The 13,057-nt window shown below is 43.1% G+C and overlaps 1 protein-coding gene across 1 annotated transcript in view; it reads right to left on the reverse strand.

The window, feature by feature from the left end:
• Positions 1 to 13,057, reverse strand: part of JARID2 (jumonji and AT-rich interaction domain containing 2) — a 1,781,868-nt gene that overhangs the window by 557,072 nt on the left and 1,211,739 nt on the right. The window contains exon 12 of the mRNA XM_044065716.1: positions 2,428 to 2,533. Coding sequence (XP_043921651.1) covers positions 2,428 to 2,533 — 106 coding nt within the window. The remainder of the gene's footprint in view (positions 1 to 2,427; positions 2,534 to 13,057) is intronic.

Below are 13,057 nucleotides of genomic sequence, written 5' to 3' on the forward strand. Positions count from 1 at the left end.
CACACCATTTACTTTGAAATGGAAATATGAAGGCATTTAAAAACACAGCTACTCCTGGCTTAAAGAAATGTCATGTAAAACAGCAAGAAAAGTTTGGTTATTACTTCCTTTATCAGTACATTAAAAAGATGGTAGTTACCCAACAGACTACAAAAATGTTCAAAATAAATGCTTCAGTTATCCTTTTTTTGTGATTTGTGAATGACTTGTTCACTTACCCAGTTTGCAAACAAAAAGACATCTGTCAATCATCAGCTTCAGGAAAAAAACTGAATGAGGATGAAGACTACCACCTGGCTATTCAATTACACCAGCATTGGCATGGAATTGAGGGTTATACCCTAGTACAGTGCAGTCAAATCTATAATCACCACCTTGCACATGTGTCAAAAATTATCATCACTTCATCTTTCACAGCATGGCATGGTAGCCTAAATGCAGCAGGAGGGGATCAAGTCTCAACTCACTTTTCTGAAAACAAGAAACATCAGTTTAAGCAGATTTTTTTTTCTCTGCAGTGTGTAGTAAGCACACGGGAATTCCAGCCTCCCAACAAAATCAGTTACCAAAACATGCAAAGGGAAAGAAACCCAACAATGAAATTGTTACTGCTGCTAATCATTTACCTCCCCAGGGCCCCATGAAAGAAATGTGGCATCAGGAGCACATGTGTGAGGACAAGACTTTGCCACTCATTGTTTCTGTACTTAGGTCAGTCTTATACATCTTTTAAATAAGTTAATCATCTGTTGCACCACATTACTAAGTAGCTTCAGAAATGGCTCAGAGCTCTACTGTACAATTGCTAGACAAATTACATTCCAACAGAAGAGCAATTCACTGCTATCAGGGGAGGGCTAATGGTTATTCAAATTAGCAGAGTGAGTAAATGTTAAGAGAACATTTAAAATAGATACTGATGAGACAAACTCCTGCTGCATTCTCTCATGAGATACTTAAAACTGGTAGCTTGGGCCTTGGAAGAGGCAATCTAACTGTAGAGTACATAAACAAGTTAAGCACAACAGCTGTAGTGTGGGCATTTTTATTTTATTCTTTTTACAGTCTGGCAGCTGGCATAGAGGGTTAAGGCTGTGAGCTATTCTTCCTATCGTACAGGGTTTGATTCACTCAGCCCTCATTTACCTACTGTGTGACCTTGAGCAAGTCACCTAACTAGACAGTGCTTAGGTTAACTGGGAATTGGGCTAGGCTCCTCAATGGTCCTCTGCAGTGAAAGCCCAGTAACTACTTATGAACTAGTTCAATGAATTTGTACCTCTACATCAAACAGAGAACTGGGGACCCCAACACCTCAGGATTCACACAGCCTTGTGAAGATTAACACAATTGAATTTTTGGGAGCAGTTACCGACAGGGAATGGGGGTAACATATCATATCTGGATTTTAAAAGGAGTTTTAGAATGGGGGTAACATATTATATATCTGTATTTTAAAAGGAGTTTTAGAGTCCAGCAGGTGAATGAATATCTCAATTGTTTTGGTAGTGAGGTTAAATTACAAGAAAACAAGAAATTCTGCCCATAGGAAAGAGCTCCCTTTGGATGCAGTGGTGGGCAAGCTAGACGGAAAACTCTTCTCATACTGATTGGAAACAGATTTTAAAATATAGATCTCTCTAGAGATCTGGGCCAAGGTACAGGCTATTCTCAGACTCACCACAAAGTCAAGAAGATTCCATTTTTGCAGATGGCAGAGCCTATTTAAATATTGCTATAACCACCCCAAGCTTCCATACTTTTTCCAAGGACATTTATCAATTTGCTGGAGATGCAAAAATGCAACTCTGGGGATTGGACACATGTTCTAGGGCTCTGGGATAAGATGTAGGAATACTGTAATGTACTATAGCTATTACGCTGACCAACTCTCCCCTGCTCTTGATCCTGAAAGGCATCAGAAATGCTTACTGAACATATTAATGTTAGTGGGGTGGGAGGGATTACAAGAACATGGAAATGTAGGGGTCCTTCTAAAATTTGTGATAGCAAAAATTCAAGCTCACGGGAAAATTATGAATTCACCTCTGGTCTCAAGTAATACCATAATATGTCAGCAAATTGGCATACATGGGCAGAGTCATTATCAAACTTACTTTACTATGCAACTTTTGAGGAATCAATCTTTTTGTGAATGCAGCTATTTAAGTTCTAAGCAAGTTGCTCTTTTGCCAAACATTCTATTTTATTCACTTTTCCCCATATTGATGCAATTCATTTATCTTTCACTACCATCTTAAAATCTTGTTCTATTGCCAAACATCAAGATTCTACAGAAACTTGCTTCCTTCAATATGTAAACCATAGCTGCATAAAAAACAAAAATCTTTGACTGCAGCTGTACAGTCACATTCAGCAAGCAAATGATTATTAGTTGGATTGGTTTATTACAAAACAGCTTTTTACCATTATATTACTTTCAAGCATTTCCAGCCCTGGAGTGCCATTGGCTTGCAGCAGGGTATGCACCACTTTATCAAGTTTGTTTTCTTCCTCAGCAGGAATACAATACCTGAAAGAATAAAAAAATATTTTTAACAAATGCTAAAACAATATTTTAAGTATTTTTGTTCAAATTATGCATTGATTTAATGTTGCTGGCCTTTCAAACGTATGACAGTGATTTCCCCAAATACGATGCACACCCAGAGTACTGCTGGAGAATATACAACCCAAGTAACAATTTTGATATGCTTGACGATTCTTTGTTCCTAAAAGCCCCAGTGAAACAGTGCAGTCTGTCAGATAAAAATTGCTGAAACCTTCCAAGCAAAGCAGAAAGGGCAGACATATGATCAAAGGGGGTGAAGCAGAGGTCACATTTTTCTGTTGGTAACCAAGCAGAATTTAAAATAAGAACATACCTACGTACAAAGTCTTTACTCCTGAATAAACAACAAATACCGTCTTGCCACAAAACATCAAGAACCATGTTATTCTGCTAGTTTAGCACCACCGCTGTAAGACACCACCACTGTAAGTGGCAGTGTCTAAGGATGGGATGAGGTAAAGGAATAAAAACAGCACTACTGGCAGTTGACAGTAGCAACAATTTTCCAAAATATTTGAAAGCAAAGTTATCTTAAATCAATTTACAAGCTCAACAGCTCTATTGGCACTGCATTAGACTGATAATTTTTCACGAGGGACCACTACTGTCACAGCCATAACCCCCCCCACACACACACACACACATTACATTGTCTGTTGAGGTTCTTTAAATAATGACAGATTTTTTCAAACTAAGCAAAACTGTTTACAACATCAAAGGACCTGTCAAATGTTTTACCTGCCCAAAACTTAACCCGTTCTGAACATGAGTGTAACTGTTCTAAAACAGACTAACATAGCTTCAGTTACAAAATGGAGCACTCAAGTACATACTAGCAAAATTAGGCTCAGAATTCAATGTGAGCTCTACTAAAGCATAAAAAAGACAGTTTATCCTAGCTACAAAAATTAACCTGGAAATATATGAACACAATGCCATGAACTATACACATTAAGTTGAGTAAAACATTTTATAATCGCTTAATGATCACTAGGGCACAGCAAAATTTCATGCATCCACATAAATGAAATGCAAGGAATAAGAATTGCCCCAGGAACTTTATTCCTACACAAAAAATGGTAATAAAATACATTGATTTATTATTTTGCATTAGTCCAATGTTTTAACAGAAATTAAGATTTTAATGCAAAAAAATTAATGTCTGCTTAGATCTTCACAAGATGGTTTGCTTCAACAATTGAAAAATGTGGACATTTTGAAAACAAACATTTGAGCAATTACTAAGAGAGTAAAATCTGGCACTATACAAGAGGTTCATCTCAAACAATCACTACAAATATCTTACCTGTTAGAAAAAAGAAGTTATGTCGTACTATAACGTTCCATCTGTGTTGTCGATCTTAATCCATTCTTGAATCTTGGGTACGGTTCTGATCCTTGGAACCGATTCAGCAATTACATAGCTCGTGCCAGCCAAATAAATCTCTCAAGCTATTGGTCTACCCATAATGCCCCTCTCTAGTACCTCAGATAGAGTTTGCAACCTCTCAAAAATTTCCTAAATCAAGTCAGAAGCCATGCCCACGGTGCATCCTAACAGGGAAAACCAGGACAGCATGTTGCTTCACCTGGAGTCCAAAGGAGGGGGAAAGTGAGGTGGGATGCAAGAATGGATGAAGACTGACAACACAGATGAACCTTACAGTAAGAGATAACTTCTTTATCTGATGTCAATCTTCATCCATTCTTGATTCTTGGAACAGAGTCTCCCAGCTACCTTAAATCTTGGGTGGCCCTATGGAAGGACATTCCTGAGAACCATGGAGCCAAAGGAGGCTCTTCCCCTGGAGACCACATCCAATTTGTAATGAGTAACAAAGGTATGCGGAGTAGCCCATGTTACAGCAGTGCAAATTTTGAAGCTTTAGAATGGAAAACAGTTGAAGTTGCCACAGATTTGGTAGATTGAGCCTCTACTGGCACAGGGAGTTTTAGATTCTTTTTCGTGTAAATAAAGGAAATGCAATCTCTTAGCCATCTAGATAAAGTAACCTTAGAAACAGGTTTGCCCAAGGTTGTGCCTGCACAGGATACAAATAATTGTTCTGCCTGCCTGAGTTGTTAGTTCTGTCCAGGTAAAAACGTAACTGCCTGTGCATATCAAGAAGGTGTAAGCAGCATTCACCCTTATTAGAACAGTTTAGGAAAAATACTTGCAAGACTATTGTTTAATTGATATTGACCTCTGAGATCACTTCTGGAAGGAAGGATGGGTTTGTCCTCAGTGACTCACTGTCTTTATGGAAAATTAGATAAGAGGCCTTAGAATATAAAGCCTGTAATTCAGTGGCTTATCTCACTGAGGTGACAGCAATCAGAAGTTTTTTTTCAAGAAAGAAATGAAGTCACAGGTCACTGCAGGTTCAAAGGGAGGTAATGCAAGTGACTGCAAGACAATTGTGAAGTCCCATGGTGGTAAGGATCTTTGAAAGGGGGCTTTAAATGAATTGTGCCCTTAAGAAAACCTTACAAAGTCTGTGAGAAACATAAGGGTTGGACATTGAAACCATTATGAAAATTTGAAAAGGCTGCTAAAATAACCGTAATAGTGGAAGCAGAAGTCCCTTTATCAAAAATAGTAGCTAAAACTCTAGAAATTTTTCCACTGGAGCTAAAGAATCTAGACCATCATCACAAGCCCGGACAGAAAATCTCTTCCATTTACTACGGTAGAGTCCTGGTAGATGGTTTATGGGATGTTAACAAAATGTGTCGTACAGGAGATGGTAGGTCATTGTGCCTAGTGACTAATGGAACTGGGGAAACTAAGCAGTCAGCTTGAGAATTTGTAGATTGGAATGCACCACTCCCTGGGGGTGGGACAGAAGGTCTGGAGCTGGGTCCAGAATCCATGGATGATGAAGCAGATGAGGCCATAGGAAGGGAAAACCATACTTGTCGAGGCCAGTAAGGTGCAATGAGGATTACTTTGTTTCTCAACTGAGATGCTTTCTTGAGGAATAAGGGAATTAGAGGGAATGGAGGAAAGGCATAAAGGAGACCCGGGGACCAATCAAAGAGAAGACCATCTCTCGGGGACTCCCCCCAAGAGGTAATTAGGGCAAAGTAGCTTCTGCACTTGTTCAGGGGTGAAGCAAACAGATCGCAGGAAGACTGGCCCCAGTGAAGAAAAATCTTCTTCACAACTCTGGGATTTAGAGACCACTCGTGAGACATGAGAATGCATCTGCCCAGTTTGTCTGCTATCATGTTTGAACTCCTCGGTATGTGAATTGCTATAAGAAAGCAATTGGAAGTTATGGCCCATTGCCACACTGGAAGGGTTTCTCGACACAGCAGGTAGGACTTGGTTCTCCCTTGTTTGTTGATGTACCAGACTACGGACATGTTGTCTGACTGAACAGCTATCATTCCTTGCGATACGGCAAAATGAAACCTTTGCAACGGTAGCACTGCCCACAGCCCCAGAACACTGATAGGCAGGTTGGCCTCGGAAGGGGACCAAGTGCTTTGGACCGTCTTCCCAGGATCCATGGTCACTATGGCCTTGGGTTGAGGGGGAACAAAAGGGCGGCCTAGAAGAATCTCCTGGGATTGCATCCACCAGGATAGGTCATTTTTGCATTGGCTGGATATAAAACTAGATGATTCATGGGGTGGGTTATAACTGACCATTAGTTCGCAAGCATCCACTGAAGTCTCATGTGAAACCTTGCCAGTGGGACTAACGTGATCGCTGCTGCCATGGAGCCCAGTGCTTGCATGATTTGCTGAGCTGGTATCTTATTTGAACAAAGGGGCTGAACCTGCAATTGTATTTTCTGCAACGTGTGGTGGGATAGCAATGCCACACAAGACTGAGTGTTGAGACAAGCTCCGATGAATTACATATGCTGAGTAGGGGTAAGATGAGACTTCGCAAGGTTGACTGATGCCCAATTGGGGAGACAGTTTCAGAAGGAAGTCCCTGGTTTGCAGAAGTAGACGCCTGGTGGTAGCGGAGAGGAGTCAGTCATCCAGATATGGAAACTCAGAATCCATGCAGCCTTAGATGTGCTGTGACTGCTGCCATACATTTGGTGAACACCCCGGGGGCTGTGGTGAGACCAAAGGGCAGCACACTGAATTGGTAGTGACTGGCTCCCAGCCAGCAGAAGAGAAATTTTCTCGAGCATTTGTCCATCTTTGTGTGTTAATATGTATGCATCTTGAAAGTCGACAGAGCACATTCAATTGTTTTCTTCTAAGAAAGGAAGTATAGATTGAACCGTGACATCTGGAATTTTGACTGTTGAGTAAATTTGTTCAGAATGCTGAGATCCAAAATTTGTCTCCAGTTCAATGTCTTCTTTGGCACTAAAAAGAATCTTGAGTAATTTGTGGATCCTAGTTGATCTGGTGGGACTTCTTGGATGACTCTTTTCTAGCAGCTTTTGGATTTCTAAAGCTGCTTGAACCTCTCTGACTGGGTGGAACGTCAGGGAGTTTTGCTCGAGTTTCTGGCGTAAGGATGAAGGGGATAGAGTAACATTTGGAAATAATCCTTTGCACCCAGGCATCAGTAGTTGTGTTGCCAGGTGGTTGGGTGCAAAGAAAATCTTCCTCCAACTGCCTCCACAGGCAAGCAGTTGGGCCTCCTTTCAGGAGCATTGGTAGGGTTGACCAGAGAAAGACTCCTTGGAACCCTGGTTCTGCAGACCATCCCTGACACTGGGACGGCATCTTCCATTGTGACTTCCTCCCTGCCCCCAGGGGAGTCTGTACCATGTATCCTGGAAAGGCTTCTGGGTCTTCTTGAACCACATCTTGCCACGCCTTTGATTCCTAGAGTAGGATCGTTGAGGTGTGGAAAACCATACACCCAGAGCAGACAGTCTTTTCATCTTTCTCACACCAAGACAGTTTCCTTCATTATGGGCCCAAACAATGAGGATCCATCAAAGGGAGCACTGACAAAAGAAGACTTGAATGGTTCCACAAACTCACAGGCGCATTCTAGAGTGTTGTTGAATTGCAACACCTGAACTTACTGACCTGGTCACCCCTTCGCCAGCATCTGCAATGAGCCTCATGGACGTGTTCGAAATAGAATCCAGGTTAGCTAACTGCGAGGACACACCATCTTGGACCCCTTCAGCCACTGCTACTGCCAGGATCTCTGACAGCTCCTTGACCAGATCCCTTTGAAGTCTAGTAAAATGTGCCAAAAAGTTAGACCTGATGGAGAAGGTCGATGACGCATAAAACCCGTTTTCCCCAATCTGTCCATCGGCCTGGACTCCTAGTTAGGGGGATGAATAGTAGAACTTTCCTCAGCTAGTTCTTTCTTGCTGGTGGCTGCTACCACCTTGGCATCCACTACTAAGCCCTTTGCCAAATGTGGATGGTCCTCGGGTGTGAAAAGTATCTTGTCAGGTCTCCAGGGGATGGGGTGTCTATAGTGAAGAGTCTTCCAAGCCTGCTAAGCGATTAACTTAATGAGGTAGTCAGTGAGCGGAGTCACCCAGGAGGTAGAGGGGGGAGCTCCAAAGGCATGCAAATATATGGATTCCTCAGAGGAAGGGTCTTTGGGATTACAATCACCCCTTTGTTTTAGGATTTCCAGAAGGTCTCCAAAGGAGACGTCTTCCTGGGGTGACCGGGGGAGGGGGCCCTCCCCCTCATCGAAATCCATGTCCTCTGTGATTGCTTCTTCAGGAATTTCAAGGCGTTTCCTCTTACACAATCTCTTCCGAGAAGGCTCTTCAGTGGGGGCATCTGAAGAGGTCTTGCAAGAGGGGAGACCTTTAGCAGGTAGGTGTTGAGACCTTGGAGCTCACTGTCCAGGGGTAGAGGTTGGCGGCAAATCTGATAAAGCTGGGGTCAGGGGTTGAGACTCCAGTAACACAGAAGCCACTTGGGAAGAGGCAGTGGCAAAAGCACTTTCCATGGCTTGAAAGCCAAGACCCCTGATGAGGGATGGGATCCCGGAACAGAGAGACAAACTCAGAACTGGGGTCACACCCTGCCTCGACAGCCCCACCTGAGAAGCTGGAACAGAGGATGGACTTCCTACCTGCGCAGCCTGAAGAGGCAAGGCCAGCTCCACAGGAAATAAATCTGAGCCGACTAACTCCTCAGACCAGACAGCGAAGAGACAGTCCTGGGACAGATGTCACCAAAGGTGTCAGAACTATACCCAGCACCGAAGACAAAAAGGTAGTCGGTGCTGAGGTCATTGGAACCTGTGATGTAGGAGCAGACTGCTGTAAAGCCTGCGAGGAGGTCAGAGGAGGAGAATAAGAAGGGGTCATAGGACAGAAACCCCCTGCACTAGAAGGGAGAGGGGTTTCAGAAATTGGGGGAAGACCCCTGGCTGTCAGAATCTGATCCACCAACTTAACATCAAGTTCCAAAATGCTCCTGGTGAAGCAAACAGAAAATGCAGAAGAGGACTTGGGTCTCTCCAGAAAGCGACTACAGAGTTGCCCCTGTATATGAAAATCAATCATCTGCAGGGCCATAGGAGATATTGCTGTCAACACAGCAGTAATGATGGTTGGTGCCAATGTCGGAACTGTAAGCAATGTAGAAATGGTAGGACCTGTAATGTGCGTGGGTGTCGGCACCAGTAAGGCTGTCAGTGACAATGTTTCACTCTGTTCTGTCAGTTTTGGTACCTTAGGTCTCTGTTCCGGACAGGAACCTGCAGAAGCATGCTTGTGTTTCTTTACAGTCTGTGCCGAGGGAGAAGTCAGCACCAAGCGGGTAGTTTTGGTACCAGAGGCCAGAGGAGACTGTTCACTCTTTGACAAGGCTTCCTTGAAAGGGGCTTTATGAAGCCCTTTGAGAATCATTTTTTACATTCTACCAGAACTCTATTACTGAAACCCTGGCAGACTGTAGAGTCAACACTTAAATGAGAGTGCAGCAGAAAAATGCTGAACTCAAGATGATCATGATTGCTGCATTTATTGTTTGGGTGCACATCATTTAACTGTTAAACTGTTTAAATCCTGAAGGAGAACTTTTTAGTTTATCTGCCATTATCCCAAATAAAAAACAAGGAGAGGCAGAAGACAGTTAGGAAAAGGAAGAAAGAAAAAGATTTCAAACACAATCACACCAGAAAAAACTAGCAATGGTAGAGAGATTACTCAATAGTAATGGGAGGGGGAAAAACTACCAACGATGGTACTGAGAATTACCAACGGTAAAAGGATAAACACACTTGCACTAATGGGTAAGACCGGCAAAGGGTTTTAGAAGTTAAATATCAAAAAAGTACAGTTTAACTGTAGATGTTAGAGTGTATACACTGCTGCAGTCATTACACTTGGGTTATCCTGCTGTCAGGCGCTTCCCCAGTCGGCCTGAGTTCCAAAGTCTTGGTCCGGCGTCGGTTGCTGTCGCCTCCTCCCTGACGTCAGTGCGACAGGAGCATACAAGATGCAAACTACGCCATTTTCTTCAGTTTTTCTTGCCCCAGATGTCAGGTGCCCCCAAATAGGTAGGCAATTCAAATTGCTAATAAAACATACATAAGAAAAGCAAACAACTTTCAGTTACCAGCAAATACTTCCCATAGGTAGTAAAGGGTAGAAGACTTGGGTACGTACCAGCAAGTAAGAGGGGAAGGAGGGAGGGTAACCTGGACTGCAGCAGTGTATACACTCGAACATCTACATTTATGGTAGGTACAAAACTGTACTATGTTCGTGTTACACTGCTGCAGTCATTACACTTGGGTAGAATCCCAAAGCTGAGGTAGGGTGGCTGGTTCTATAAGGCATTAGGGGTGGCTATAAGGCCCTGCAGCATTGCAGTGGTGAAGCCAGCTCTGGATTTAGAGTATAGAGGCAGATGGTAATGCTTGGTGAAGGTATGCACAGAACTCCAAGTTGCTGCTTCCAAAATATCCTTGGTAGGTACTCCTCTGAGGTAGGCAGTTGAAGTGGCTATTGCCCTGGTGGAGTGAGATCTAATGCTGCTAGGTACAGGTTTTCCATGGTGTGTATAGCAGAAACGTATACAATGTCCTATCCATTTTGAAATAGTCTGTTTTTAAATGGCTTTTCCCTGTGCTCCTGCAGCATATGCTACCAATAATTGCTCAGATTTTCTGAAAGCTTTGGTTTTGTCCAAGTAGAAGCGTAACTGCCTGTGAATGTCCAAAGAATGCAGTAGTCTCTCCCCTTTATTCTGTGGTTTTGGATAGAAAGTTGGCAAGTGAATAGTTTGGTTTAGAGCCACACTGGATACCACCTTTGGCATAAACGTAGGGTTAGTTCTTAAAGACACCCTGTCCTGGTGGAAAATGAGGAAAGGTTCCACTGCCATTAGTGCTTGTAATTCTGAAACTCTTCATGCTGATGTTATTGCCAGGAGCAGAGCAGTTTTCCAAGAGATATATTTTAGTTCTGCTGTGTTAGCTGGCTCAAAAGGAGGTAAAGTTAATTTTTCCAAAACAAAGTTGAGGTCCCAAGTTGGGGTAGATGCTTTACGGGGCGGTCTTATGTTTTAGCCCTATTGAGGTACTGTTTTAGCAAATTGGTGGATCCGTGTTGTAATGAGCAGAGATTGCAGAGGCATGGATCTTGATGGATGAAAAGGAGTGGCCTTTGTCAAACATCTCAGTTAAATATTGTAGTATCTGAGGAATTTTTGGGAGAAGAGGGTCAAAGCTGTGAGCCTGGTTCCAGGCACAGAAACTCTTCCATTTATCCGAATAGGCTTTCCTGGTACTAGGCCTTCTGGCCTCCAGAATGACATCCATAACAGCTTTGGAGAGAGGCATTGCTTGTTTGACGAAGGAATCTTCCATGCAGCTAGGTTTAAGGTCTTTAGCTGGCTGTGAAGTATGATTGTTGTGCTGAGTCAGCAGATGTGGGATTTGAGGCAAAATCCAGGGTGGTCCTTGTGCTAAGTTCTTTAAGATTGGGTACCAGTGCTGGCGTGGCCAATCTGGTGCAATCAGGATCATCTTTGGCTCTTCTTGCCTGGCTTTTATGAGTACCTTTGGAAGGAGAGGTAGTGGTGGGAAAGTGTATACTTGTAGGTTTTTCCAGCTGAGAGGGCATCCACTTTCCATGCCTGTGGATAGTAACTCCTTGTGCAGAATTTCTGTAGCTGGCAGTTCATTGGGGATGCAAACAGATCTATGTCAGAGCTCCACCATTTTTGTGTTATTCTTTACATTTGTGGATTCAAGTCCCATTCGTGGGGATCCATGATGTTTCTGCTTAAGTCGTCTGCCAGTGTGTTTTTCTCTCCTGGCAGGAATTGTGCTTGCAGATGAACTTGATAGTTTAGAGCTGTGTTCCACAAGGTCATGGCTTGTCTGCAGAGGGGGTAGGAGTGAATGCCCCCTTGCTTGTTTATGTACCACATAACTGTGGTGTTGTCTGTCTTTAGTAGTAGTTGTCCTGGATCCAGAAGGTCCTTGAAAGCTATAAGGACATTTTGTACAGCTAGCATCTCTTTTTGATTGATGTGAAGATGCTTTTGTTCTGCGGGCCACTTGCTCTGAATACATTTTCTTGCCATGTGTGCTCCCCAGGCGTAATCCGATGCATCTGTTGTCAGTGTTTGCCTGGCTGTGGGTTGAGTAAAAGGCTGTCCCTTGTTCAGGTGACAAGCTTGAGCCCACCATCAAAACTCCTGTTGAAGGCAAGGAATTAGTGGTATAACCGTTTCCAAACTTTGACAGTGTTGAGACCATACACTCTTTATGTACCATTGTAGTTTCCTCATATGCAGTCTGGCATATGGAATTAGTAGTATGCAAGATGCCATGTAACCCAAGGCCTGCAGAATTTTTCTTGCAAGGAGTTGGGTCTTTGTTGCCATCAATTGAAAATATTGAGTCAGTTGTCTTTGCTTGTCTGGCGTGAGATAAGCCATCTGGGCCGTTGTGTTCAAGCTGGCACCCAGGAATATTGTCTCTTGTGAGGGCACTAGTTTTGATTTATTTTCGTTTACTGTGTACCCCAGGCAACTTAACTTTTTTACAAACGCCAGATGCTTTAGAAGAATGTCCTTGCTCTCTGCTTGAATGAGGCATTCGTCCAGGTACGGATACATTTGAATTCCTTTCTGTCTGCAAAATGCAATTACTGTTACCAGGCACTTTGTAAAGACCCTGGGCGAAGTAGATAAGCCAAAGGGCAGTGCAGAGAATTGACAGTACATTGAACCAGCTATGAATCTGAGGTATCTTCTGCAGTTTTGTCTGATAGGGACATGCAGTTTTGCCTCCTTGAGGTCCAAGGTCACGAGCCAAGCTTTCTTGCCCAGCATGGGAAGAAGCTGCTGTAGTGTCAACATTTTGAATTTCGGAACATCCAGTTAAGTGTTTAGAGAAGAAAGATCCAGAATGGGCCTCCAGGCTTTGTCCTTTCTGGGAACCAGAAAGAGTCTCGAGTAAAATCCTTGTCCTTGCTCCTGTGGTGGTACCTTTTGAATAGCTCTCATGTCCATGAGTGCTGTGATTTGTTTTTGTGCCTCTGCCCATTGATTTGGTGG

Source organism: Protopterus annectens, chromosome 3.part0 (genome assembly GCF_019279795.1).
Source record: "Protopterus annectens isolate FY-2018-M chromosome 3.part0, PAN1.0, whole genome shotgun sequence".
In the NCBI taxonomy this organism is placed as follows: domain Eukaryota; kingdom Metazoa; phylum Chordata; order Ceratodontiformes; family Protopteridae; genus Protopterus; species Protopterus annectens.